The following is a 27,954-nucleotide window of genomic DNA, read 5'->3' on the forward strand; positions in this document are numbered from 1 at the left end:
CCAGGGGGGGGTAGCGTATGTAAACGTTATACAGGCTACACATGTGTGCCCTCTTCTTCTTACGCAGCTGGGGAGCATCGTTGGAGGGAGCGCGAGGTGATTGGCTGGCTGGCGTGACGGGGGCGGTGCCAATGACGAACAATGGCAGAACGAAAACGGGAGTCGAGAGGACGCTAGCAGAGGACGCAGGGCTGCGAGGATACACGGCTCTTTTTGTGTTTTACCTTTCCTCCAGTGGAACCAGTTCATAGCGGCGACTGCAGTGTTTCCTCCAGAGTGGAAACGAGTGGAGCTTCAGACCGGAGGGACATTATCGCCACACCGGGCGCCGTGAGTAAAGAACACAAGACAGTGGAATACGTGCCTAAACAAACAAACTATTTTCCCGAGTGGTAAATGAAGACGTAGACGAACAGTGACTGCATTTGAATTAGGAATATTATTAGTGGCGTAAAGCTGAAGATTATCGGAACGGCATACAGTAAAGCCAGTAATACTGTCGAAGATTGGAACCTAGTATTGTGGATTCTCCATCCTCTGTGAACTACCTTTTTCTCTCTCCTTTCTCAATCATATGGAGGATATCTAATCAAGTGTGCATTGTGACGAACCCGTGAACGGGGGGGGGGGAACCGTGCTCTTACTGACTGTGCCTTTCATTGCAGGCGGAAGGACATTATTGCACGCCTGGTGCTTGGAGGGCCTAAAACACCCCAGTACAGACCGAACAGTTTTTAGCCCGAAGCCGAGAGGGGCTACGGGAGCGGAAGGAGGTGACGTCCTTCCGGCCCTCAGCTTCGGGCCCCGGTTATTAATAACCTTTCTTTTTGTATTGTTTGTAACTCAGCGCTTCCACTGCCCCAGACCTAGGTTAGGATATGGGAGGAATATTCTAGGCCCGGTCATAACCCCTAGTGGTGAACAACACCCACTATCCTATCCAAACCCCCTTAATTTACCGTGTGAACACTTAGTGTGTATTTATCTACCTATATTCTCCCTAAAGCATTTGCCGTGGCTCCCCGAGGGATAGTGTGATATCGATGCTTATTTCAGGACGTTTTGCAGTGAACCGTGTGGTATAGTGTGATTCTAAGTTGACGTTTGAAGTCATAGACCCGTGTGCAGGGTAGACTCTTTTTGCCTTCACGTGTGTAGTGTCTCAGGGGTGGGGATAGGTGACGTGGGTGGGAGTAACCGTCTGGGGGTGGGTTTACGGGGCATGGAGCACTTCCTCTTTTTAGACTACCCTAGGCTTAAGAGGCGTGGGTCTTTTAAATAGGCTAACCGACCAGTTATTTATATTAACATCTAACCTTGTATTAAACTATATATTTTTATGCAATAAAAGCTTTCTTACTGTTTCTCGGCGCATTCTCCCGTGTCTGTTTGTGGTCCTGGGGAAATTCATGGTGGTGGGTCGGCTGGCCCCTGTGGGAAGAGTATCCGTGCATGTGCACACCTTAGCCTTAGACCTGGATGCTTCCCGTGGGGTCAGGTGACATACACACTATTTCTGACACTGATCCATATATGTCCCTAGATTCAGATACCAAGAACATGCAAATGGACCATTTAAAAAAAAATTGTAAATGTTTAGTCTACGTCCTTATGGAATGAGTGACAAAAAAAAATATTATATACATATATTTTTTTATGGATGGAATAGCCGCACATTGACGGGCAAAGAGCCACATGCGGCTCGCGAGCCGCGGGTTGGCCACCCCTGCACTAGACACACATACACTCAGACACACATACACTCAGACACACATACAGTACACACATACTGTACAGTCAGACACACATACACTCAGACACACAGACACACATACACACAGACACTCAGACACACTCAGACACACAGACACACAGACACTCAGACACACATACACTCAGACACACAGACACTCACACACACACTCAGACACACATACACTCAGACACACATACACTCAGACTCAGACACACAGACACTCACACACATACACTCAGACAAACATACACTCAGACACACAGACACTCACACACATACACTCAGACACACATACACTCAGACACACATACACTCAGACTCTGACACACAGACACTCAGACACACATACACCCAGACACATACACTCAGACACATATACACTCAGACACACACACATAAACTCAGACACACATACACTCAGAAACACATACACTCAGACACGCATACAGTACACACATACTGTACAGTCAGACACACATACACTCAGACACACATACACTCAGACACACAGACACACAGATGTAACGGTTGTGACAACGTCACCTCAAACTTCGATCCCCCGAGTGGGAGTCGAACCCCGTTCTCCCACGTCGCAGGCAACAACACAGACCGCTATACCAAGAGGTGAATTCACTTCTAAGTGCTGGGTCTATGCGTCTTTTGAGGATGTGAGAGTGAGTTTAACCCATAGCACCGCTACTCACCCCAGCCCTTCTTGACTGCGCTTCACGATACCATCCGTTACACTCACCCTCTCAAACTCACTCCACTCCACCCAAGGCATCCGGGTCAATCGGCACCATTGTAACGGTTGTGACAACGTCACCTCAAACTTCGATGCCCCGAGTGGGAGTCGAACCCCGGTCTCCCACGTCGCAGGCAACAACACAGACCGCTATTCCAAGAGGTGAATTCACTTCTAAGTGCTGGGTCTATGCGTCTTTTGAGGATGTGAGAGTGAGTTTAACCCATAGCACCGCTACTCACCCCAGCCCTTCTTGACTGCGCTTCACGATACCATCCGTTACACAGACACGCAGACACTCAGACACACAGACACACATACACTCAGACACTCAGACACGCAGACACGCAGACACTCAGACACGCAGACACACAGACACAAACCTACCTCTTGCAGGCAGCAGCAGCAGCCGGACCAGCAGCAGCGCAAGGGTCGTATTAGGCGGATGACTTCTCTGTCCATGTTGTCCTTGATCTTCATATCGAAACTGCGCACCGAGCCACAGAGGTTCCTGGTGCAGCAGTTGCTCTGCTCTTTGGCCTTGTAGATGTTCTGGCCGAGGCTGTTCTTGATCTCGTACTGGTTCTGGGTCTCGAAGCCGATGAAGGCTGAGGAAGTAGAAGTAACAGACTCATAGTTATAACAGGCTGATTATCATTGAATGTCAACCATGGCCAATAAGTTGTGTTTGTGGCATTGCTCCACATTTTTAGGAAATGCATGCATATGGATAGCTTATGCCATTTTGTGAAAACCTTTATCAAAAGTGCCTTATGCCCAACAATGACCAACTGAAATGAATATGACGGGTTATGTTTGTGTACTTACAATGTTGAATCATGTGTGTTATGTTTTCACCTCAGTATACAGTAAGGAAAGGATTCATCTTAATCAGTCTCTCTCTCTCTCTCTCTCTCTCTCTCTCTCTCTCTCTCTCTCTCTCTCTCTCTCTCTCTCTCTCTCTCGTATTCTCCTTTGCACAAATGCTTTTGCATAAAGAGTTATTAACAGTTGTAGATAAATATATATATGGTAGAAACAGTATTATAGTATTATACTGTACATGGATATCATACAGGTATGTAAACAGTAATATATGGGTATACTATATGAGGTTATAGTTATGATACAAGACAGTTGTAGAATAATGATTGATTATGATGAGCGAGGAGGCTTAATGCCAGGGGCCACTTTTATCATATGCTTTATTATTCTGTTCACCAGAAACCAGCTTTACCTTCTAGAAACTCCACTTTTTGTTGAATTAAGATCTGGTCAATCTAAAAACACGGGAGAAAAAGCAAAAGTGGGATGTTATGCCAAACAACACCCTGTATTTACATCAAGTCAAGAGTTTTATTTGTCACGGCATACAAGTATACAATGAAATGCGGGTGGTCTTGCCCGCAACGATGTGCATTACAGTGGTACAACATATAGAATCCAATAAAATAAAATAAATAAATAAAACATTGTGCAATAAACAGGTAACAGGTAACATGGTGTGACATCTCGGTATCTGTACATAGTTATTTACAGAGCACGATGGTGCTGATTACATCTAGATTAAACCAATACACAAGGGTGGTGCTGATTACATCTAGATTAAACCAATACACAAGGGGGGTGCTGATTACATCTAGATTAAACCAATACACAAGGGGGGTGCTGATTACATCTAGATTAAACCAATACACAAGGGGGGTGCTGATTACATCTAGATTAAACCAATACACAAGGGGGGTGCTGATTACATCTAGATTAAACCAATACACAAGGGTGGTGCTGATTACATCTAGATTAAACCAATACACAAGGGGGGTGCTGATTACATCTAGATTAAACCAATACACAAGGGGGGTGCTGATTACATCTAGATTAAACCAATACACAAGGGTGGTGCTGATTACATCTAGATTAAACCAATACACAAGGGTGGTGCTGATTACATCTAGATTAAACCAATACACAAGGGTGGTGCTGATTACATCTAGATTAAACCAATACACAAGGGTGGTGCTGATTACATCTAGATTAAACCAATACACAAGGGGGGTGCTGATTACATCTAGATTAAACCAATACACAAGGGTGGTGCTGATTACATCTAGATTAAACCAATACACAAGGGTGGTGCTGATTACATCTAGATTAAACCAATACACAAGGGTGGTGCTGATTACATCTAGATTAAACCAATACACAAGGGTGGTGCTGATTACATCTAGATTAAACCAATACACAAGGGTGGTGCTGATTACATCTAGATTAAACCAATACACAAGGGGGGTGCTGATTACATCTAGATTAAACCAATACACAAGGATGGTGCTGATTACATCTAGATTAAACCAATACACAAGGGGAGTAAATGAACAGGAACTTTGTATACAAATGCCCTTAAATTGGGATTACAGAAATAAAACAAGAACAATGGTAGATTTAGTGTCTATGATTTAGTTTTGAATGAGCTGTGATCCCATGCCATTTGTCTTGCGCCACCCACTCAAGTCAGTCAGATTTAGTTTTGTCATGCAGACCCAGGAGGAGCTCTATCTCCAGACATAGTTCAATATGACACCATTGTCCTTGTTAATCAAAGGTTCTTATTGGAAAAAGCCTAATAAATCTCATGAGGGTAAAATGGCCTTTATCAAAATAAATATATATTTTCTACCCTGCTGTGCACCTGTTGACCCCGACACCCACCCCCTCTGCCTACCTGGATTAGGTACTCCAGACCAGGAGGGACCCCTACAGGGGCAACCACAGTTGAACCTGGGGGCCCTCCCATGTTAGGACCTCCATACGGGAGTTCCAGCATGGGACCTGCTGCTGCTGGCTGGAAGGTGACGGGCGGTTGGGACTGGGGGGGGAAGTCTGCTGAAGAGGGAGCCTGGCCAGGGTGTCCATACTCTTCCTGGGACGGGTAGGGTTTCATGGAGTAGCTACCTGGGCAGGGTGCCTGGTTAGGAGAGCCTGGGTATACTGGAGAAAATACAGAGAATAATCAAATATCATCAACATACTTTCTCACATTGAATATACAATAGATTAGTCATTCACTAAAGACATCCATAGTTGACTAAAGCCACTAAAGTAACTTAACCTATTGCTTTATTGTGTTTTTTAATCCTATTTGTAAATGGTGGGCTGATATGTATACCTGTTAAATTGTATATGTGTTATTCATTTAAATCAATCAACTATTCAATCAATCAATCAAAAAAACGATTAGTCTACAATTTCTACAGTCTGTAAAGATTTCTACCCCACCTTGCTGTTTTTCCAATGAATGCACATGTGAAATGACCTCTTTGCATCTAGCATTGAAGCTATGAAGCTAATTCATATCAGTGCATCTTGGTATGATAGGGGGGTGTATAACTGATACATCACGAATAGAATGTTTGAGCCTTTTACATGCTAAGCCTGAAATGTTCCAATATTGGAATACCTTTTACTCTTTAACTTTTCATATTCATTTATCTTTACTTTTCTTTTTACTGTAGTATGAAGCACATTCTCAGGAAGGTCATACAGAAGGAAGCATTTCACTGTAATGTACATGTACCGTATATGTGACAAATAAAACAAAACTTGAAACTTGAACTAGAAATAATAAGAAATAATAATATTGGAATACTAAGAAATAATAACATTATGCAGAGATGAGAGGACATACCTGCAGGCCATTGTGCCACAGGACAACAATGAAAATATAAAGCTAGTTGCTTCCAGGTTTACCTTCAAAACCTCCTTATCTGTCCCCTGTATTGGTTTTAACTATTGGAACCCCTGTATGGTCATTGGGCCTCATTCATGAAGCGATATAAGAACAGATTTAGTTCTTAACTAGCATTTCCTCTTATTTTGTTCTTACCTGGGATTCAGCAATGTTTTCTTATTGTTGCTTTTCTCTCAGGCAAGACCAAATTCTAAGAGTGGTCGAGAGCACTCTTACCCAGATAAGAAACTCTTACCCAGATGAGAAACGTTTAAAAAAGCCTACCATTCCTAATAACAATAATACATCAGATTTATGTAGCGCTTTTCCTAATGCTCAAAGACACTTTACAAAACAAACAATACAATACAGAAATAATCTATCTATCTATCTATCTATCTATCTATCTATCTATCTATCTATCTATCTATCTATCTATCTATCTATCTATCTATCTATCTATCTATCTATCTATCTATCTATCTATCTATCTATCTATCTATCTATCTATCTATCTATCTATCTATCTATCTATCTATCTATCTATCTATCTATCTATCTATCTATCTATCTATCTATCTATCTATCTATCTATCTATCTATCTATCTATCTATCTATCTATCTATCTATCTATCTATCTATCTATCTATCTATCTATCTATCTATCTATCTATCTATCTATCTAGATAGATCTATCTATCTATCTATCTATCTATCTATCTATCTATCTATCTATCTATCTATCTATCTATCTATCTATCTATCTATCTATCTATCTATCTATCTATCTATCTCTATCTATCTATCTATCTATCTATCTATCTATCTATCTATCTATCTATCTATCTATCTATCTATCTATCTATCTATCTATCTATCTATCTATCTATCTATCTATCTATCTATCTATCTATCTATCTATCTATCTATCTATCTATCTATCTATCTATCTATCTATCTATCTATCTATCTATCTATCTATCTATCTATCTATCTATCTATCTATCTATCTATCTATCTATCTATCTATCTATCTATCTATCTATCTATCTATCTATCTATCTATCTATCTATCTATCTATCTATCTATCTATCTATCTATCTATCTATCTATCTATCTATCTATCTATCTATCTATCTATCTATCTATCTATCTATCTATCTATCTATCTATCTATCTATCTATCTATCTATCTATCTATCTATCTATCTATCTATCTATCTATCTATCTATCTATCTATCTATCTATCTATCTATCTATCTATCTATCTATCTATCTATCTATCTATCTATCTATCTATCTATCTATCTATCTATATCTGTCTGTACATCATATCTGTAATTCATATAATGTATGTCAGTGGTAATTCACATTATGTTCGTCAATGATATTCACTTGTTTTATTCCCCCCCCCCTGTATAAATACGTAGTTAGTAGGGCTGTCAGTTTATCGCGTTAATTAGATTAATTAATTACACAGCAAATTATCGCGTTATGAACATTTACTCAAAATGTATTTAAATTTTTTTTATTATTATTATTATTATTATTATTATTATTATTATTATTATTATTATTATTATTATTATTATTATTATTATTATTATTATTATTATTATTATTATTATTATTATTATTATTATTATTATTATTATTATTATTATTATTATTATTATTATTATTATTATTATTATTATTATTATTATTATTATTATTATGATTTTTTTTTTTTTTTTTTTATCTCATTCATTCCATAAGAACGTAGAATACACATTTACAGACTTTTTTTAATATGGTCCATTTGCATGTTCTTGGTATCTGATTCTAGGGACATCTATGGATCTCAGGGAATGTATTCCCCAGTGTCAGAAATACTGTGTCTGTTACTAGGCTTGAGTAAATTGTAATGAACCAAATGAGCATTTTTTTTTTATCTTTGACTGTGAATAACACCATGCTAAAATTTACCAGACCTGAAAAATCTAAGCAAATTAATAAATGGAAGATGATTAAACAGATGGTTTTGTAGATACAGTACTGAATTCTGCCATCCGGACACATGCAATTTGAAATATGATTATAGAATAAATCAGGCATAAAATGGTTAGATTAGATTAATTAATTACAAATCCCGCTGAAGCAGGCAGCGCACCGGGGAAAAACCAGGCAACAGGCTGTTAACCCGAGCCTGGAGACTGCGGACGAGACAGGCGCCAGAGGGGACAGCTGAACACAGCCGCGCCGGCAGAAGGGGCGTATGCTGGCGTTGTTGCATGACCAAGCCTCCATTTAAAAAAAAAACCCACCCAGAGGGGTTGAGGCAGAGAAGGCTGACACGATTGGCAGACGTCATGAACGTGCAGGGGCACCCTCAACCGGGTAACCCGGGAGTTGACACTGCTTCAACACACCAGGGAATCAACCACCTTGGTGTTACCCAATGCGGTGGTTGTTCCTATAACCCCTCAAGAAAAAACTCCAAAACACACCTGCGGATACACACTGGCTATACCGCAGTACAAGTGTTTCAGTTTTCAAAAAAGGGTTATCCCAGGCCTACGGGTCGACGAAACATTACTTCGGACCGGGCCCGGCGATACGGGAAGCACAGGGTCACCAGAGGAGGTCAAAGACCACCCCAACAGGCCCCTCTTCGCCATGCGTGAGAGAGGAGCGAAAATAATGGAGAACCAGCCCCAAGCACACCGTACTTGGTATTCCCAGGCGGTCTCCCAACCAAGTACTAACCAGGACCAACCTGCGTAGCGGCCGAGATCTGACGAGATCGAGCGTGTACAGGTTGGCAAGGCCGTAAGCCATTACGACAGTGCTGAGTAAAAAATTTACCCAACCAGGGTCTCCATAGCGCTTAACCCTGTGACACCCGGACCGACCTGGCATTTTTCCCCTGAAAGAAGCCCAAGTCCCTCAGGGTACCAGAACAGCAGATCTGCATCCCCGGCGGACAGCGGGTTCAACTGATCCGGACCAGCGTGACCAGAACCAGTCCCGTGCCCTAACCACGCCGACATGCCTACTCCAGGAGAAGGGGCAGATATGCGTGTTGATCTTAAACATGAAAAGAAGGCGCCACCCAGACGTTCGGGGCGAACCGCGCCCGGTGGCCCACCCCCAGGGCGTGAGACCCATCTACATATGTTCAGATCCATTCCGTCATCATCCCCCAGATATGAACGAGAATCCTTCGACAACCAAAACAGGTCGTCGGAAGAGGAAAAACCTCCATCCCAGTTGCTTTATAAAAACGCTGTTTTAACCCCAAGCAACCAAGGCGTGCCAGTCAGTCGCCTGATTACAGAACACCCCGAGCTAGCACTATGCATGCGTCGGGACACAACCACATCAATGAACAGGCTATTTAGACCTGTCATTGAATCCCCAAGGCGCCCAGGGGAACGACAAGAGGGGTGTGATACTTCCTAACTCCAACTCTTTTTAAAAGAAAAGAAGGAAGCACCAACAGTATGTATCCCAGTCTACACGGCCGGGGGTAAATTCTTTTTTTACATTTTTACATTCCACCACCCTCCCATAGAGAGGAGACGGAAATCCCCAGAGAGACTTCCCATGCGAGCTGTACAGATTGAAAAGAATATATTGCACCTTGAGCCATGTAAAAGTTTGGTTTTAGGGCTCTCCGGGGAGGAGGCACTGAACCCATACACACTCAATAATCGAATTGAATCGAATACACACACAATAGAGTAGGACTCCTTCTTGAGGTTCCACTCACCTTATCAATCTGAGGAGGAGGCTCTGTACTCTGAGGAGGCTCCCTCACATGGAAGGAGAGTCCCAACTCACAGAAGGCCCGAATAGGAGCTTCGTGAGGAGGAGCCCTGACCACCCCCCGAAACAGATCCATCATATGGACCTGAGCAGCACACGGAAGTCCTACCAACAGAGACGCGCACAGTGACGTACTCTATGGCGGGGGAATTTCTGCGGTGCACACGCCCAATATTCCAGGGCGTGGGACCAGGAAACTCCCTCCCCCCCCCCCCCCCCCCCTCACCCTGTAACGTGCCGAAACGCAACGTGACAGGAACCTTGAAGGACAGGTGGGTTTACCCCTGACCAACAGAAAAAAGGGGGAGGAAAGGTTACCAGTTCACCCCTTTACGACCCCACACCCATGATACGATGTAATGACAAAAAGAGAGTATGACACAGTCATAGTCAGCTCCATGAAGCGTCTAACATCTTCACACAGCGCATGTGCTAACCTGCTATCTGATTTTTACTAAGGAAAAAATACAGAATAGAGAGGGCTCTCCAAGAGCCCCGGTACCAAACTTACACATGTGCTTCTGTGGCCAGCCCAACCCAGTTGTAGGTCACATGACACACACAACCCATCATCACCTACAAAAAATGGCAAAAACACTCTACAGAGGAACACCGTTTTTCATAATGAGAGAATACATAATTCTCGATTAGTATCGGCCACAGGCCTTGCTAAGCACACATGAAAAGCGACCAAACAATCTTTTCTTTTAGGAAAATAAAGTTTCTCAAGCAGTTTTAGCACAACCTCAGCAATCAAGCTAAGGGTTACATCGTATCCCTACCACACAGTGACACAATGTAGTGTAACAACATGTCTGAGAGGAGGATGAAGAAGTCCCCAGGGAACCGGGGGAAAAACACAACCCTCCTACTTTACCCTTAATACGGCCAGTTGAACAGGTAAACATGTTAATATGTGAACACACTGTTCATTGTCATTACAGGCTGAGAAAAGAATCATTCTTTACTCATATGTCACTAAGCATAGCTTTATAGGTTAGTTGAACCCCCTTAGTTGTGAGTACACAGTACATAAACACACATGATGTTTCTCAACACAACAAACCAGATCATGTTCACATCTGTAACAAACAACCCGATTTGCATGGAGAAGCTAAATACCAGTGACAAGACAATTCACACATAACTCGCATCGTATCCTAAATGTAGTGCAGCAACACTCGTTTTGGAAAACATCGTTATTTACAAAACATTTAGAAGGGAAAGCAAGAAGAAGTGCTCAAGGTCTAGTCAGACCTTGCCTACCTTGAGCGCAGATCAAGCGAAACTGCAGTCTCTAACAAGGCACCGTAGTAAACACAGCCGTTCTGTGTTGTCGACCTGGGCAGCGTCCCCGCTCCATCCCGCCGCTACGGCCCCCCTTGTTGACGCAGTCCTTGCCGTCCTGGCTCAGGGCAGGTTCGACGAACATCCTCTGTCAAAGATGACGTCGTAGTCAAGAGTGTTTAAAACATGTTATAATCAAAGCACGTTCAACAGTGTAGCATTAAGCTAACGGCCGCCCTCGGCCGATAGCAGCAAGCTAACGTTTCCTAGCCTAGCCTAGGTAGGCCACGACTAGCACGCAAGCTAACGTTTCCTAGCCTAGTGATCACAACAGGCTAGCGCCGCAGCTAACAGCTGACTGGCTAACAGTAGGCCACCACTAGCACATAAGCTAAGCAGCTATCACCTGAACTCGTACACAATGATATAACAATCACTCAGACAGGCCGCCATTCTGAAACCCTCCTCACTGTTTAAGAGAGAAGAGAAACGAAATGTTAACACAGTTTTACAACAGTGATTTTACCAACACCCGGCGGGGCCAGCACAATTCCCATGGGATGTAGCTGACTTGAACACAGATCTTCCGCTAACAAACATCCATGCCCATATTTCCTCGTGAGGGAATACTCTCATTTGTATATGAAAGAAGGGGCCTCACGGTGACAGAGAAAACATCCACTCGTCCAGAAAACACAGGGATCACCAGTGTTATTGGTCGTGGCCCACTAGTTAACTATAGTGGGCTTCAGACCAAGGTCTTCCGCCGTCGCCTAATAGGCTGAACAAAGGACCCCAGTCTGGGGCCGGTTTTCATAAACATTGTCAGCTAGCCCCCATAGCACTAACAGACAAGCGGAGCTTGCAAGCAAAACATTACTCACCAAACCTGGAACCCACCGCTTCTCACAACAGCGGCGCGTCCTACAGTCCAGCTGTGCCTTTACCACAACCAGCACACAGCAAGGACTGCAGTTGGAAGGCATGTAGCGGCGCGAACTCCCAATACAAAAACCGGTGGAGGATTTTTAGAATGATCATCATCTTCCAGACACTCCAGTACGAAGACAATATCGCCGTATTTTCTCGAATATAGTGAGAGAGAAAATAAAGATATGATGTCAACGTATCTCTTGTTTTCCAACTCTTCTCCTACTATCACATCACGTCAAGTGGGGATCTACCGAGGCACTTCCTTGTGGTGAAAGCGAGAAAGGAGGAGAGCAGGTGACCACACACCTGCTTATGTAGGTGAGCTGATAGGGGTGTGGTCAGACAAATATTGGGATATAAAGGTACATTGTGGTCTTTATTCAGTGCGCGTGCACGTGTGCGAGGACAGTGCATGAGTGACGCCGAGCGGAACCGACTATGATACAGAACTGGGAGAGTGTGTGTGTGAGAGAGAGAGGGGGGGTGTGAGTACTCAGCCCTTGTGTGGGTGAATGTAACAAGTTCCTAACGTTTTCTTTCCCCTATTATTTCATGCACACTTTATTCATTGTTTTAAATTATTCTTTTCTTTTAAGTTGTTTTGTGCATCACTCTGTTTTGAATTTGATGCAAATTTGCAATGCATGAGCGTCATCCTTTTGTGTTAAATGGCTGCATAAAGCAAGCATTTGTTGACTCTTATGTTGATAAGAGTATTAAAACTTGGAACTTGAAAAAGATCCGTTTAAGGTAGATACATTTTTTTTAAATGCGATTAACTATGGACAATCATGCGATTAATCGCGATTAAATATTTTAATCGATTGACAGCACTAATAAATACGTAGTTAGCTCACCATTCTACAGAGACCCTCAGTAGGCATTATGTTGTTCTCTCCATGCTATGACATGTGCTTTCATTAAATCCCATCTTCAGCCTGAGACTCTGATGTCCGTCTGTGAATAATCTGGTCAAATGATTCCACATCAGTGGTAATCGGGACAGCCCTACAGTGTACATACAGTATTTACCCCACGAAAAGTGAGATAAAGGCATTTTGGTATACAGCTAGTTTATTTGCACACAACATACTATTGTTTGATTATTCTTGGACCTCCTGAAATTTAAGGTTTGTTCAGTTTTAGATATTAATTATAATATATGGACCGGCAAAACCCTAGCATGAGTACAAATAATGTGATACATGGTGTTTTATTTCAATAATATTTGGTTGTTTATAGACCAGCAATACCCAGGTGTAATGGTCTTACTTTAGCAGCAGGCCAGGTCAATACCCAGGTGTAATGGTCTTACCTTAGCAGCAGGCCAGGTCAATACCCAGGTGTAATGGTCTTACCTTAGCAGCAGGCCAGGTCAATACCCAGGTGTAATGGTCTTACCTTAGCAGCAGGCCAGGTCAATACCCAGGTGTAATGGTCTTACCTTAGCAGCAGGCCAGGTCAATACCCAGGTGTAATGGTCTTACCTTAGCAGCAGGCCAGGTCAATACCCAGGTGTAATGGTCTACTCTTACCTTAGCAGCAGGCCAGGTCAATACCCAGGTGTAATGGTCTTACCTTAGCAGCAGGCCAGGTCAATACCCAGGTGTAATGGTCTTACCTTAGCAGTAGGCCAGGCCAATACCCAGGTGTAATGGTCTTACCTTAGCAGTAGGCCAGGCCAATACCCAGGTGTAATGGTCTTACCTTAGCAGCAGGCCAGGTCAATACCCAGGTGTAATGGTCTTACCTTAGCAGCAGGCCAGGTCAATACCCAGGTGTAATGGTCTTACCTTAGCAGCAGGCCAGGTCAATAGTAATACCCAGGTGTAATGGTCTTACCTTAGCAGCAAATACGTTCAGTACGTCTCTACGTCTCAGCTGTCATCTCACTGAACTTTGTACCATTGTGACAGGCCCCCCCCTCCTTCTCTCTCTCACACATACACACTCCCCATGCCATATAAACCCGAACTCCATTTCCTATACTCTAGTCTTTATTGCCTGAACTCTGTGAAGTGCCTACAACACTGTAATCATAACTACCTCAAACTATAGTCTACCCATATAACACTATGATAGCCATGTACAATAGCACAGTATATACCGTATATATATATATATTTATCTATATCCATGAGAATATACAGTCTGCATACAGTACAGTATATTCATGTTTATATACCTGTATACATACCACATGCTGTATGTAATATATATATCTGTATCCCATACCTACTCTCTTATACCAGTGGCCAGTATAACTTACTACCACAGTGTATTATACTTGTATCACTGTACATAATAATACTGTACATAAATCTGATTCGCATATTTACTCAGTAGCTTTGTTATATATATTCCATATAATCACTTGTTGCACTGTATATTGTTAATTTCATTTTCATTTCAAACCTTTATTTAAACTCCAAAGGCAACTGAGGTTTCCCTCATTCAAAGGCACGCTGAGTGTACATCAGAATTAAGCAAAACATACAGAGTTAAAGGAACATGCCAACTTTTGGGGAAATTAGTTTATTTGCCATCTACCCTGGAGTTAGACAACCAGATTGTAACTGTCCCTCTTGCAATGATGAAGCAACTCGTCTTTGATGTTTACTGATTGGCTTTATTTCCGTTCGAAGAGAACATCTTTATTCCGAACCGTAAAACTGTGAAAACATACATGAAATACAATCAATCACGGATCAAACCATAACAACATACATACAATTTATCTGTCGTTACAAGGGTGGTTGTTAACCCACTGAACTTAACTACAAGCGCAGTACGGTCCCAAACGTACCTTATTGACTGCATGCAATATGAGAGGACTGTTATGGAGCTTGGTGTCGATGTGGCTTGTCTGAAGATGGTGAAGAAGTGAAAGGGCGAACCTTATGGGTTCTCAATATTTATACACTAGTGGCGATCTATTATGACATCACAAGGCAGCAGGACCGCCCACACAGGGCGATCTATTATGACATCACAATGAACCAGGGCATTCTAGCCTGCTATAACCGGTTCTATTATGACATCACCGCTGCAGTTACACTCCCACCAAGCATATATAAGCAGTGTATATGATTCTTACGATAACTGCCCACATAATGCCTAACGTAACGCAATAACTACAAATAACAACACAATACTATGGTCCTTGGCCTCCACCGGACGAATCACCTCAGCCTGAGGAAAAGCGAAAAAGATAGAAAGATAGAATGATAGAGATATAGAGACAGCTAGAGGGCGCAGGAGGCGTCATTCTGCTTCCACCAGCGTCACCGTCTTATGGATGGGCCTCTCCAGGATGACTGGTGCGGAGATGCGCTTGCCTTTCTTATCCAACTTGGGGTCGCTGATAAGCAACTTAAGGCGTCGCACTCTCCCGTCTATCCCTGGGCACACTTCGATAACCTTAGCCATCCGCCACTGGTTACGTGGTGTGGACTCATGCTGTAGGAGTACGATGTCGTCGACCCTTGCGTTCCTCCGATCCTTGGTCCACTTCTGTCTCGGTTGGAGTGTCGTGAGGTACTCCTTCTTCCATCTGGTCCAGAAGTGATTGGCTAAGAGTTGCACTCGCCGCCATCTTTTGCGGAGGTACAGATCTTCCTTGACGAACCTTCCGGGCGGCGGAGCGAGGATTGTGGACTTCATGGTCAGGATGTGGTTTGGTGTCAGAGGCTCTGGGCTGGATGGATCATTGAGGCACTCGACGGTCAGAGGTCGGCTGTTTACCACCGCCATGACTTCATATAGGAACGTACGTAGAGAGGAGCAGTCAAGTTGTGTGGCTGACTGCGCTAGAATGGCCATCAAGACACTTCGGATGGTACGGATTTGTCTTTCCCAGGCACCCCCCATATGACTTGCCGCAGGGGTGTTCAGGATGAACTTGCATCCAAGTTCCTTGCACTCTTCCGGATCCATTTCTTTCAGTGCTCTAGCGAACTCTCCTCGTGCGCCAACGAAGTTTGTGCCTTGATCGCTTCTTATCTGGCGTACGTTTCCCCGAATGGCGATGAAAGCGCGCAGCGCATTAATGAAGGCATCCGTGGTGAAGTCATCAAGCATTTCGATGTGGACGGCTCGGGAACACATGCATGTAAGTAACAATCCGTAACGCTTTAGCTCTTTCCTGCCTTCCTTTACGTGGAATGGTCCAAAACAGTCCATCCCGCAGTAGGTGAATGGCGGCGCAGTTTCCATGCGTTCCTCCGGGAGGTCTGCCATTCTCTGCTGCTCCGTGCATCGTCTGAACTTCCTGCACGTAATGCACTTGTAGATATGGGATGATGCTGCTTTGCTGCCGCCTAGTATCCATATACCATTGGATCGGAGTGCATTCATGGTCATCCCTCGTCCTTGATGGTGCACTCTCTCGTGATAGTGCTTGACGAGTAAGCCCGACACATAACTGTCCTTCGGAAGGACAGCTGGATGCTTCACCTGTGGCTCTAGGGCGGCGTGCGTTAGGCGTCCGCCAACTCTGAGGACGCCGTGGTCGTCCAGGAATGGCCCTAACCGGTGCAGCGTAGTGGCTCTGCCCTTGAATGGGGTCTCCTGTTGGCTCTGGAGTGCCTGTATGTCTTGCGCAAAGGTTGCTTCTTGCACCATCTTGATTATGGTTAGCTCCGCTTCTCTTCGTTCCTCTAGGCTGGTGGCTTCACAGGACCTTGGCTGGAGCTCTTTCCTTTCCTTTACGTGGCGCTGGAGTCTGGCGATAGCTTTCACCAGTCTGGACCAGTCTGAGAACTTGTGTACGCGCTCTAGCAGCGGCCAGACTTCTTTCACCCCTGTGGTGAGCACTTGGGCCTTCCTAACTTCCGGGTCGTCACTTGCAATCTCTCCCACCTTGCCTTCTCCGCTTGGTAGCCGGTCCTGCCAAAGAAAGTCTGGGCCGGAGACCCAGTTAGAGGCTATCAGTGGATCTGCTGCGAGCCCCCTTGAAGCATGGTCGGCTGGATTGTCTTCCGACGCCACGTACCTCCATTGTGTAGCCTCTGTGCTTTGCTTGATCCGTTCTACGCGATTTGCTACGAACACGTGAAACCTTCTGGCTTCGTTATTGATGTACCCCAGTACAACCCTTGAATCCGTCCAAAATACTTCTCGTAGGCACTCGACTTCCAGTTCCTTCTTGAGCATATCACTGATGCGGACGGCTAACACCGCTGCTGCCAACTCGAGCCTGGGTATGGTTGTGACCTTAGTGGGAGCGACTCTTGATTTCCCCATTACTAAGGTACAGTGGGCTTCGTTTGAATTACTCACTGCTCGAAGGTACGAGCACACTCCATAGCCGTCCATACTGGCATCGGCGAAGTGGTGCAGTTCGTAGTGCTGAACCTTGAAGCTTAATGGCACGTAGCATCTTGGAATCTTCGCCCCTGCCAGCTTGTGGAGGTCTCGGAGCCAGCACTCCCACCGTGGTCGTAGGTCATCGGGTAGCGGGTCGTCCCAACTGAGCTTGTCCCGGCACATCTGTTGTAGAATCTGCTTGCCTCCCAGGATGAAGGGCGCCACAAATCCCAGCGGATCGTATACCGAAGCGACCGTGGACAGGACTCCGCGTCGGGTACTCGGATTCTCTTTGACGGTCACTCGGAACTGGAACTCGTCAGCCGCCACGCACCACTGCACCCCGAGTACTCTCTCCAGGTGCAGCTCCCCTAGTGCCATATCCTTGTCGCTGGGAGCTTCGGCACACTCTTCCCCTGGGATTGTGGCTAGGACTGCCTTGCTGTTAGAGATGAACTTATGCAGCCGGAGGTTGCCTGTGCTGCAAAGCGCTCTTGCTTCTTTCACCAGCTGGATGGCTTGGTCGACAGATGCTACGCTAGCCTGCCCGTCATCAACGTAGAAATTCCTTTGGATAAACCTTATAGTGTCGTCACTGAAGGTTCCTCGTCCTGCGGCCGCGATGTGCTTGAGTCCGTAGTTTGCACAGCCCGGTGACGAAGCTGCCCCAAACAGATGGACCCTCATCCGATAGATGGACGGTCGGTCGTCTAGGTTTCCCTCATCCCACCAAAGGAATCGGAGGTAATCTTGGTCTTCTGCCTTGACATGGAACTGACGGAACATGCGTTCTATGTCGCACATGATTGCCACGGGCCCTCATCGAAAGCGACACAGCACTCCCACCAAGGCGTTGGTCAACTCTGGGCCTGTCAGCAGATGGTCATTCAAGGATACGCCTTGATACTTGGCGGAGCAATCGAAGACCACCCGTATCTTCCCAGGCTTTTGTGGATGATACACCCCATGATGTGGGATGTACCACACTGGAGCCTTGCCGATGTCTTCCTTGGGGACCCGCTCTGCGTCTCCGCGGGTTATGGTCGCCTCCATGAAGGTCTTGTAGTCCTGGTAGTACTGCGCATCTTTCCGCAGCTTCCTCTCTAGGCTGTTGAGCCGATGGATGGCACAGATCTTATTATCCGGTAACTTAGGCTTTTCCTTCTTGAATGGCAGCGGCATTTCATAATGACCGTTGCTCTTTAGCTTGATGCCCTTCTTCAGTTCCGACATGAACCGTAGATCCTCTTGCGATATAGGGTTGGCCTCTGCCGCTCTTTCCGAGAAGTCGGCCTCCAGCCTCTTTAGTACGTCTGTCGGTAGCGCGACTTCTTTGATCTGGGTCCTATTGACATAGTGCACTTCCCTGGTGAGCCCTGCCGCGGCCGGTAACCCTGGCCTCACTTGCTTTACCAGGACGTGGTGACTGAGTCCGATGGTATCTCCATAGTGGAGCCCCGGGGTTCCATATCCCACCACGCTCCAGCCTAAATCTGTTTGCACTGCAAACGGCTGGTGGTCCTCCTCGCCCACCGTGATTAGTGGCTTGAGGGCTTGAGGGCAGTTGTAGCCCATTAGCAGGCCAACATCACAGCGTTGTTTTGGCGCGATATTCTCTGCTAGATGTGCCAGATGAACCCATGCCTTCGCTGTCCCTGGGGTGGGAATATGGCCTCTGTTTGCCGGGATAAAGTCTCTTGAGTAAGTCACTGGCAGAGGAATTAGCTTGGTTGACTGGAATCCTCTTACTTGTAGGCCAGCTAGTTTCCAACAGGACACGACTGTGTTTCTGGAAGCCAGTGTCGAGAGCTGTAACTGCACTGTTTCGCCCTTGATGTTAAGAGTCCTTGCTGTCTTCTCGAGGATGAAGGTGGTGTCACTTTGATTATCGAGGAGTGCATACACCAGGACTTCCCGGCTGGGCTCCGCTGTAGCTGAGACCCACACTGGCACTATTGTGGAGGTATGCGTGCCCCCATCCTTCTGGAGACTCTAAATGACGTTGCCTGGTGTGGCGGCGTATTTGTACCTCTGTTTATGTACGTAGCCCGGTTCCTTGCGTCCGACCTTTCCTCCATGGTGGGTCGTCTATCTCTACAGTCCCTGGCGGTATGGCCGGGCTCCAGACACTTGAAGCACAACTGCCTTTCGCGAGCAAATGTGTTCCGGTCAACCCTGCTCTTCTGCCTAAACTTGCAACACTCCTGTAGGCTATGGCCGCTCGCGGCACAAAGGATGCAGCGTGTGGCGCCGGCTGTCTCATGGGCGCTAGCTGTTAAGACTCTTGCGCCAGGGTCCCTGCGTCTTGCGCCCGGTTCCCTCATCCCGTCCCGTGGGTTCAGGGCACGAAGCGAGGTTACTGAGTTGCAAGCGATTTTGGCTTCACGTGTGAGGAACTGGACAAACTCGCTGAAGCTCGGGAACCTGTGCATTGCGTCGTCTATGTCTACGATTTTCGCATTCCATCTTGCCGTCACCCCGTGTGGGAGTTTAGCGAGTATTTTTTGGTTCTCGCGGCAATCATTACGGATTTTCAGCTCCTGGATCTGCGGCATGGCAGCCTCACAGCTGCGCAAAAAGTCGGCGAGTTCTTGAAGTTCAACACCACCGTTGGCGCTTATCTTGGGCCACGCATCAAGCTTCGCTCTGAATGCATCGGCAAGCAGGAATGGCTTTCCATATCTCTCTGCTAAGAGTTGCCATGCTGCCTGATAGGCGTCCTCTGTGCCTTGCACGCAGTAGCCTTCTATGGCCGTTTTGGCGTGTCCCCTAACGTACTCGCGTAGATAGTATAACTTCTCTGCGGGTGATATGCTCTTCCTGTCCACCAGCGTCAGAAAGGACGCCCTCCAGGCGTGGTAGGTTAGTGGGTCGCCATTGAACACAAGTACTGGTATAGGCATACGACTGGCATTGATGGCTTCGGTGAGCCCTTTGATGAGAGCTGCTGTGCTGTCTGCGGCTCGGTCGTCGTGCCTTCCTTGTGCTACCGCTGGCTGTGGCGGTAGCTGGCTTGTGCATGCGTCTGCCTGCGCTGGCGCCTGGTCCCCTTCCGGCCCTGCTGGTGTTGCAGCTCGCTGGTGAGGGGGCTGTCTTGTGCATGAGTCTGCCTGCGCTGGCGCCTGGTCCCCTTCTGGCCCTGCTGGTGTTGCAGCTCGCTGTTGAGGTGGCTGGCTTGGGGCTGCCTGCAGCGGTGCTGGAGACGCTGGCGCCTGGTCCCCTTCTGGCCCTGCTGGTGTTGCAGCTCGCTGTTGAGGTGGCTGGCTTGGGGCTGCCTGCAGCGGTGCTGGAGACGCTAGCGCCTGGTCCCCTTCTGGCCCTGCTGGTGTTGCCGCTCGCTGTTGAGGTGGCTGTCTTGGGGCTGCCGGTGGTCGCTGTCTTGGGGACGGGCCTTCCTCTTTTACCCTAACGCCTATGAAACTCCCTTCGGGCCACTCCCGTCCGTATACAGCTGGGTCGTCACCTTTGCTGGCTGCTTGAGCTGCTTGAGCCGCACGTAGCTTCTGCATGGCTTCCATTATTGCTCCTTCTCTGCGTTTAGCCTCTAGCCTTCCTTGTCTTTCCGCGCTTTCAGCTGCCTGCTGCACCTTTCTTCCGGCGGTTTCGGCCCTTCTTTCGGCCCTTCTTTCCGCGTTGTCGGACGCCACTTGTGCCCTTGCCTGTGCATCTTCGGCTACCAGTTTCCGCATTGCTTCACTGTACTCCTCTTGCTCTCACAGGCCCTCTACGAAGGCTTGTAGAGACCACACATCAGCGGCGGCGGTGTACCTGCGGCGAGGGCTGCTGCCTGTCTTGCCGGATGATTTAGCGCCGGCTGCGGCGGAGTTCCTGTGGAGCGAGCTGGTGCCTGTCTTGCTGGATGATTTAGCGTCGGATGCGTCGGAGTGCCTGTGGCGCGAGCTGGTGCCTGTCTTTCCTGAGGCTACCGACACGCTCGCGAGAACGTCTGCTTCTTCCAGCTCGCCCTGTATGGGCTCTGTTGCCTCGAACCGCTTCCTTGCGGAGTTCCTGTGGCGCGAGCTGGTGCCTGTCTTTCCTGAGGCTACCGACACGCTCTCGAGCCAGTCTGCGTCTTCCAGCGCGCCCTGTATGGGCTCTGTGGCCGCGACCAGCTTCCTTGCGATGTCCGCTGTCTGCTGGCTGCAGCGGTCGATGGTTTGCCGTGCGGAGTCTTCCGGCACTTTCATGCGCTTCCACTCCTCAAAGGCCGCCACCAGCTTCTTGTTGGCGCCGCCAATTGCAGTGATATGGTGCACTGCGTCGAGTATGCCCGCTGGGGCACATGCGCCCGTGACGCTCAGCTCTGCCTCGGCCTCCCGCATCGCCGCCTTCCATGCCTCATGGCACTTAGAGAACTTCCGTTCAATCTTTGTCCTTCGCTCATCCTGCAGTTCTTGAGCCGCGGCCGTCCGCCTGCGTACTCGGCCCTCTGCCATGGATGTGATCTCCTCCTCCACCACCGTCTTGGACGGGCTGCCACTATCAGACATCTTGATGTAATGCCAGGATGTTCGATGTTCTAGAATGTTCCGGAAGGTTGTGGGATGTTCGATGTTCTAGAATGTTCCGGAAGGTTGTGGATGTTCGATGTTCTAGAAGGTTCCGGAAGGTTGTGGATGTTCGAGGTTCTAGAAGGTTCCGGAAGGTTGTGGATGTTCGATGGTCTAGAATTGCACGGTCATCGTGGTGCATATAAGTTTTACTGTAACTGTCCCTCTTGCAATGATGAAGCAACTCATCTTTGATGTTTACTGTGAAAACATACATGAAATATAATCAATCACGGATCAAACCATAACAACATACATACAATTTATCGGTCGTTACAAGGGTGGTTGTTAACCCACTGAACTTAACTACAAGCGCAGTATGGTCCCAAACGTACCTTATTGACTGCATGCAATATGAGAGGACTGTTATGGAGCTTGGTGTCGATGTGGCTTGTCTGAAGATGGTGAAGAAGTGAAAGGGCGAACCTTATGGGTTCTCAATATTTATACACTAGTGGCGATCTATTATGACATCACAAGGCAGCAGGACCGCCCACACAGGGCGATCTATTATGACATCACAATGAACCAGGGCATTCTAGCCTGCTATAACCGGTTCTATTATGACATCACCGCTGCAGTTACACAGATACATACCCTTTTCTTCTCTGTGCATGCATTAGGCTTAGGGAACAGCCGCACCGTTAGCCTAGCTTAGCGTCATTCACTGGAAGTGGGTGTGCCAGTGTAGCCTAGTTTCCAACAGTCACGAAATACACTCCAAATACAACTCCAAACCAAAACTTTCCTGTAAACATGTTGTGGCCTGTGTATTGACGCGTTTTTGACTCTGCAACATGACATGACTCGTCAATAAAACTAAAATAAGCTACTAGTAACCTGACTCCCACCTAAACTGACAATAACATATGAAGTATATCACGGCATACATACCTTATGTGTAACTGAGGGGTACAATTCCCTGACTGTATTGATAAGTATGGTATCATTAAACCACTACCGTCTTATGTACTTTAATTACTGGCCATACAGTACATGATATATATAATGATGAACACTTCCCCACAATGAATCGGTTCCACACAAAGTTGTAATTAAGTATTTATTGCAGCAAAAGGTACATAATATACTTCTCTATTTCACTTTGAATGCGCTTATAAGGCAAAGGAATGTGCGTAGGCAAATCAATAATGAATGTCCATTCTCTGGTTACGCAGGAGGTAATTATACAACCTGAATCTTAGGGAATTATACCTATGGTACACTAGTAATATATAGCGGGAGATACTGGAAGGGTCCCCCCGGTTGTAAGCCAGCAAGGGTAGAGGATCTGTCGGTAATAGAGTCTGGGTCAACGATGATAAGGAGACTCCGAGTACGGGAGACGGTGCAATAAGATCTTGATCCACAGACGAATACAGCTGTTCTCCGTAGCCTGTAGCTCCACAGGGAAGAAAGCTAGCCTGCCTCAGGCTCTCTGAGGCGCAGACTCGACGTGGCTCCTCACAGGGTAAATCCCACACACGTGTGGGCGTCGGCGATTCTCCGCTCCATTAATTACAGGACCAAAAGCAAATATAATCCAACCGAAAAGGGCTATGCAGTCGTCGGGTAGATAATCCAGTGTACATGTCCACACGGTCCTCGTCTAGGGCTCCTCGGGTGAAAGCGCCATGAAAGCAGCCCAGCCTGGATAAGCACTCTAGCTGATACGAGGAAAACGTTGGTGATGCTGGTCACTGTAGAACTTTAGCCGCACGATACACTATACACAAATAGACTATTACTGACTTAATAGAAATATGTCGCACTCGACGGTATAGCGCCAAACTCTGACACTTCAGTTATTAATTCGCACGCGGTCTCAATGCTCTATTTGGGGCCAAACAGGCCATACTTCACCGCACGTAGTGTCGTGGGTGAGGCTTCAACTTATTGGGTAACATACTAAGACTAAGTGCTTCTGTATTCACCTGCGCCATATTTATACGCTTAGATGAATAAACTAGTACCAGCTTTATTCCTGTCTCATATCCTTGGGCAATACCATTCTTGTCCAGGCATGTCCCCGGCGGTGACTTTGAACCTGACTTTGGAGGCATGGCCTTGGCGCCTGTGGACCGCTGTCCAATAGGAGAATGAAATATTATGGTCTGTACTAGGCTAAAGGGATATTCCGTGTATATGTACAAGGAATATACAAGGGATATCAAACGATATACAAATACTATGCAATATATATCAATCAATAAATATATATATTCGGTTTAATCTGATCCTTTGTAACATTATGCATACTGCACCTTATGTGTATACTGTAGTACTTCACCAGAGCATATATTTAGCATTTTATATATTAGATTAGATATTAGTTATTAGATTATATATATTGTAACTATATTTATTGTAGGGCAAATATAACTGAGAGGGCATACATACCCTCATCTTGCACCTTGACCTTTTTACACTGCCTACTTGCCCATATCAAGTTTCAAGTTCAAGTTTCTTTATTAGTTGTCATACAGAAATACAGAATATTTTTGCATGAAATGCTTATTTCTGTTTTGCTCCTGAGAGTGTGCTAGATAAAAATAACAAGATAGTGTAAAATAGTATAATATAAGTATAAAATAGAAAGTCAAGTACGTAAACAAGTGTAAACAAACAATACATTTCAATATACATATATACAGTATTATGTACAGTATATACTTCTGTACAGTCTATACAGTCACTACTATACAGTACAGTGTAGAATGGTGAGGTATAGCTTAGCTTGTGGTGCCACCTTGTGGTGGTGAGGTGCACTGAGGTGCATGGGATGATGCCAAATATATAAATATATAATATAAAGTATAAATACAAAGTGTGTGTTAGTGTCTAAGTGGGTAAAGTGGGTGCTACAGTGTGTTGTTTATTTAAAGTGAGTGTGTGCGTGTGGATGTGTGTGTTGTGGGTGTAATTGATGGTCTGTTCATTGAGCATCCTGATGGCCTGGGGATAGAAGCTCCTTCTGAGTCTCTCTGTGCTTGCCATGAGACTCCGGTATCGCTTGCCTGACCGCAGCAGTTCAAAGAGGCAGTTGTTTGGGTGGCTGGGGTCTTTGATTATTCTCTTAGCCTTACCCATACAGCGCTTGTTGTAAATGTCTTGGAGAGTGGGAATTCCCCCTCCAATTGTGCGTTCGGCTGAACGGGCCACTCTCTGTAGTCTGCTACGGTCTTGTGCAGTGCTATTCCCAAACCAGGAGGTGATATTGCCAGTCAGGATGCTTTCTATTGTGCATGAGTAGAAGTTCTTGAGGATCTTCTGACTCACTTTGAACTTCCTTAGGCGCCTAAGGAAGTAGAGGCGTTGTCGTGCCTTCTTGATAACACTGTCAATATGTGTGGTCCATGTCAAGTCCTCGGATATGTGGACTCCGAGGTAGTTAAAACTGTTCACTCTCTCAACCGGTGCTCCACGCATATGCGTATTGTCCAGAGTTAATTATATTGTTATATTGTTTACACTGCCTATTTTGATTCTATTTAAATTTGTACTTCTCCACTGTACTAGTGTTGTTACAATACTGGAATTTCGACTTCGATACGATACATTGAAAAGTATCGATATTCGATACCATTTTTGAAAAAAAAAAATATATATATATATATATATATGTAGCCTATATATATTTTAAAAAAATGTAACAAATTTTGCTTTTGTTGCTGGTTGATTCTCCTCAGCTTCTCTCTGGTACTATAAGATAAGATAAATATAAATAAAACCCTTTGTTTATCTTTAGATCAGACATTTAAAAATAACTAAATTATCTAATCTAAATCAAACCTCTCTTAAAAACTAAAACCTGTTTAACCTAGCCATCTATAAAACATCATGCTAAAACTGTGAAACAAACTCCCCTAAAGAAAGAAATACATAGCAAACATGACTCAGTTATGCAATAGTGCTGCTGCTTTTTATTTGGTTAAAACAACAACTACAACCATTTTCATGACGGCGAGCGAGAGAGAGAGAGAGAGAGAGAGAGAGAGAGAGAGAGAGAGAGAGAGAGAGAGAGAGAGAGAGAGAGAGAGAGCAAGAGAGCGATAGAGCGAGAGCGAGAGAGCGAGCGAGAGAGAGAGAGAGAGAGATTTCTCCGGAGCTATGCTCGGAGCATTTATTAACGTTACATTTTCAACAAGATTGCTGCTAATTAAACACTTCATGGAAACGGGGTAACGTTATGTCGAGTTCATACGTGTACTAGTGTAGTATGAATGAACTCGACTTAACGTTACTCCGTTTCCATGAAGTAATTATAAAGGTGGCCAGCTAGCTAGCATAAGCTAACGGAGGAACGACTAGCTAACGTTAGCTAATAGCTGTATCGTTGGCACTGCTCTGTAACAACGCTTGCAAATGGGCATCGTGGCATCTTTAGCTTTTCCTTCGTCGTTTACTTCAAACCCAAAGTACTTCCAAACAGCACTTCTGTTGTTTTCTTTATCCACAAGCACTTGCCATCTTCGGAGCTAAAATCTTTGTTTACAAACTGTGAGGTCTGTGAGGGGGAGGGTCTCTGAGGGGGAGGAGGAGGAGGGGCAAGCGTGCTCTGCAACAGCGTGTCTGTCTGTCAACAACTTGCGGTAGAACACTGCGAGCAAGCCAGCTGGTATCGATACTGCAGAAAGTATCGATATTTCGGGAAATGAGTATTGAAACCGTTTTAAATATTCAGAATCGATATGTATCGATTTTTCGATATTTTTGACAACACTACACTGTACTATAATTATATGACCTCAAGTTTCTTTATTATTTGTCATACAGAAATAAATACTTTGCATTAAATGCTTCCTTCTGTTGCTCCTGAGAGTGTGCTAGATAATAAGTATAATAAGTATAAAATAGAAAGTCAAGTCAAGTAAAAACAGTGTAAACAACGATTTTTCAGTATACCTCTATATACAGTATGTACGTCTGGTACAAGAATGGTGAGGTATAGCTTAGCTTGCAATAGGAATAAGGAATAAGATATGTGCAATTCCCTTATAAATATAAAGTGTAAAAGTGTACAGTGTGGTAAAGTGGGTGCTACAGTGTGTTGTTTATTTAAAGTGAGTGTGTGTGTGTGCTGTGGGTGTGTTGATGGCCTGTTATTGTTCATTGGTCAATCATTGTTCATTGAGCATCCTGATGGCCTGGGGATAGAAGCTCCTTCTGAGTCTCTCTGTGATTGCCATGAGACTCCGGTATCTGTAACATGTAACATCTGTTACAGACCTGTAACATGACTTCTACTACCTGTACATCCCCTTCCCCTCCCCCATGCTGCTATGATGCCTGAATTTCCCCAAGGGGATCAATAAAGGAATTTCTTATCTTATCTTAATGCACAACAACTTAGACCTCGTAACAGAGAGGCCTCTCTCTCGCTGGTGTTAAATGTTTACTGTTTTCAGAGCAGACAGTTCACACACACACATGTTTACTGTTTTCAGAGCAGACAGTTCACACACACACAGATACACGCACACACACACGCACAGGCATGTACTACACACATGTACACACACACATTAACTGTGATATTACCACTGCAAGCTGTCGACACCAAACTATTTGCCTGTGTGTGTGTGTGTGTGTGTGTGTGTGTGTGTGTGTGTGTGTGTGTGTGTGTGTGTGTGTGTGTGTGTGTGTGTGTGTGTGTGTGTGTGTGTGTGTGTGTGTATAAGAGAGGTAGACAAACAAGGAGAGACAGAGGTTTCAAGTTTCACTTTCCTGTCCTTTTACAGTAAAGGAGTGACATTCTTGTGTCTTGACTCCTTGGCCTGACGGCAACATCAATACAGTAGTACAGAAAATAAGAACAGTGTAAACTATAAAAAAA

General features: G+C 45.4%; 1 protein-coding gene across 1 annotated transcript in view; it reads right to left on the reverse strand.

Annotated features, from left to right (window-relative positions):
• LOC311239388 (phospholipid scramblase 1-like) overlaps nucleotides 1–5,429 on the reverse strand; it is a gene marked incomplete at its 3' end in the record, with an annotated part of 84,574 nt that extends 79,145 nt beyond the window's left edge. Inside the window, exons 1-3 of the mRNA XM_084327695.1 lie at nucleotides 5,224–5,429; nucleotides 3,739–3,781; nucleotides 2,889–3,109 (exon numbers count right to left, since the gene is read on the reverse strand). Of these exons, the coding sequence (XP_084183821.1) occupies nucleotides 2,889–3,109; nucleotides 3,739–3,781; nucleotides 5,224–5,325 (366 nt within the window). The 5' untranslated portion in view covers nucleotides 5,326–5,429. The remainder of the gene's footprint in view (nucleotides 1–2,888; nucleotides 3,110–3,738; nucleotides 3,782–5,223) is intronic.
• Nucleotides 5,430–27,954: the final 22,525 nt, after the last annotated feature.

This window comes from Notolepis coatsorum (assembly GCF_963971535.1).
Source record: "Notolepis coatsorum genome assembly, chromosome: 13".
NCBI classification, from domain to species: Eukaryota; Metazoa; Chordata; class Actinopteri; order Aulopiformes; family Paralepididae; genus Notolepis; species Notolepis coatsorum.